The sequence below is a fragment of the Plectropomus leopardus genome, unplaced genomic scaffold, assembly GCF_008729295.1.
Source record: "Plectropomus leopardus isolate mb unplaced genomic scaffold, YSFRI_Pleo_2.0 unplaced_scaffold26171, whole genome shotgun sequence".
Classification (NCBI taxonomy): domain Eukaryota; kingdom Metazoa; phylum Chordata; class Actinopteri; order Perciformes; family Serranidae; genus Plectropomus; species Plectropomus leopardus.
This window is the reverse complement of record NW_024628459.1, coordinates 1-2,574: the sequence shown is the minus strand read 5'-3', so window position 1 is coordinate 2,574 and position 2,574 is coordinate 1. Positions and strand designations below refer to the sequence as shown.

General features: G+C 57.0%; 1 protein-coding gene across 1 annotated transcript; it reads right to left on the bottom strand.

Annotated features, from left to right (window-relative positions):
• Positions 1-352: 352 nt before the first annotated feature.
• Positions 353-2,441, bottom strand: LOC121966872 (myosin heavy chain, embryonic smooth muscle isoform-like; the record flags this gene model as incomplete). Its single annotated transcript, XM_042516944.1, has 3 exons — positions 353-1,598; positions 2,085-2,222; positions 2,305-2,441. Coding segments are annotated over 3 exons (1,521 nt in total), but the record flags the coding sequence as incomplete, so codon positions are not given.
• Between the last annotated feature and the right edge of the window lie 133 nt (positions 2,442-2,574).

The following is a 2,574-nucleotide window of genomic DNA, read 5'->3' as shown; positions in this document are numbered from 1 at the left end:
TTTGAGTTCACACGAGATGGACAAGAGGAGACACGTGATGGACAGGAGGAGACACGTGATGGACTGGAGGAGACACGTGATGAGGAGACACGTGATGGACAGGACGAGACACAAGAGGACAGGAAGAGACGTGATGGACAGGAGGAGACACGTGATGGACAGGAGGAGACACGAGATGGACAGGAGGAGACACGTGATGGACGGGACGAGACACGTGATGAGGAGACATGTGTTGGACAGTTGTCATGCGTGTCATTGGGTTAGACTTCAGCTGCAGAGTTAAAGCGATCAGCCGCTGCATTGCATTCTGGGATTTGGAGGCTGTTAGCAGAGTCTGTCATGGCGGATGCAGTTAGTGGTTCAAAGCGTTCTGAGCGGCGGCGGCAGATCTGCGTTCGGACTCAAACCTGTGAGGACCGGTCGGGTCTGTCGCCTCCTCCAGAGCCAGAACCAACTCCTCCAGCTCCTCCAGCTGCTGCTGCAGCCTCCTCTTCTCCTGCTCAAAGTCCTCCTCTGCCCTCCTCCTCTGCTCCTCTCCATCCCCGGGGCCCGTGGCAGCATGGAGCTGCGTGCGGAGGTGCAGGACGAGGTCTGTGGAGGCGCTGAGCTGGGAGCTGAGGTCTCGGAGGTGCTCCCTGAGGGAGGAGATCTCCTCCTCCATCTCTACAATCTGGGTGGACAGCTGGTCAGCCAGCCGGGTGTAGCTCCCGTTCTCCTGACTCAAACGGCTCGCCTCCTCCTTCTCCTGCTGCAGTGCCTCCTGCAGAGCCTGCTGCGCGCTACTCCTCCTGCGTGCCTCCTCAGACACTGCATCCAGCTCCAACTGCAGGTGGTCCACGGCCATGGCCTGCTCCTTCAGGTCTTGGATCAGCCTGGACCGGTCCCTCCTCAGGGAGTCCATCTCAGCTGCTCTGCTCCTCGTTGCCTCCTGCAGCACCTCCAGCTCCGCCCACAGCTGCGCCTCCTGCTGGATTGAGTTGTCAAAGAGGTGGATGCAGGTATCGGCCTCCTGCAGGTTTTCCAGCTCCTCCTTCAGCCGTGCCTCCTGCAAGAGAAGTTGCTCCTCCCTGATCCTTAACTGCTGAACCTCCTCTTCCACACAGCTCCTCTCTGAGGCCAGATGCTTGGTTAACTCCTCCTGAGACTCCAGAAGGGAGGAGCTTTCCTCCAGCTGAGTGCACGCCTCCTGCATCCGCACCTCCAGCTCAGCGGACCGCCCCCTGGCCCCTCTTAGCCCCGCCTCTAACTCAGAGCACCGCCCCCTAGCCTCTGTCAGCGCCGCCTCTAGTTCAGAGCACCGCCCCCTGGCCCCTCTTAGCTCTGCCTCCAGCTCAGAGCACCGCCCCCTGGCCTCTGATTGGCTGCCGTGCAGCTGGGAGGAGTGTGGCGCCTCCTGCAGCCTGCGGAGCTGCTCCTTCAGTTTCTTCTTCTGGTCCTCCACTTCCTTCTTCTGTGAGGAGATGCTGGCCTTCTCCTGCTCTGATTGGTTGAGCTGATGTTCCCAGAATGCCTTGTGCTGGTGCAGCTGGTGGAGGAGGTGGCGCTGAGCGTCGGCGTGCTGCAGCTTCATGTGAGCGCACTGCTGCTCCGCCTCCTGCCTGCTCACACGCCAACACAGCTGATGTCACTTCCTGTTTGACGGACCTCATCGATATTTAACCAACAGATCAGCTGATCTCATTCCGACCTTTAACCCCTCCAGCTCTGAGCACACTGCAGGGATTTCTTTCAGAAACACGAGAACAAAAAGCAGCGAGCAGCTCGGAGACAAACGCTCCATAAACGGCAGGAAATTAAATGTCGATTAAATGATTTTAAAAAGTCAGAGACAAACTATACGAATAATGATCATAATAACGGATTTTTCTGCCTTTATTAAAAACGGGGAGAGCGAGGGGAAGACATGCAGCACAGAGCTGCGAGCCGGAATCGAACTCACGGCTCGTTGTTTTCTGCTCGTGTTGTTGAAAGAAATCAGGTTTCGAAGGGTTAAACTCTGGTTCTTCAGAGAAATTAAAAAACGGATAAAAACGGACGGTGAACGATAACCCCACCGACCAATCAGCTGTGAACTCAGCACCCACCTGAGAAGCGAGGCCTCCTGGTCCATCTGGAGCCTCAGCTGCGCCTCCTGCTGCTCCTTCTCGGCGCTCAGCCGCTGCACCAGGTTTCCAATCTCTCGGGCGAAGTTCTGCTCCAGCTCCGCCCGCTCCCGCTGCATCCTGGGAAAGACAAACAACGACACGCTCAGAAACCATGGCGAACGCTAGCAACGGCATGGAGGAGACACAGGCACCTCCTCACCTGCGCTCCTGCTCGCTGCTCCACCCTGCTCCTCCTGCATGCTGGAGCTCAGTCTGCAGTTTGTCCACTTTCTCCTTCAGCTGATTCACCTCCTGCTCCATCTGCTCCTTCTGCTCCTCCAGCTCACTAATCTCTAGCTGACACAGTGAGGAGTCAGCATCATTATCAGGGTTATGACCAATCTACCGCTCCTCCGGCTCCTCCTCTGCGGGCTCCTCTGTGTGTCCAGTTCAATGTTAGTGTGTGTTCAATATTCTCAGTGTGTGTGTG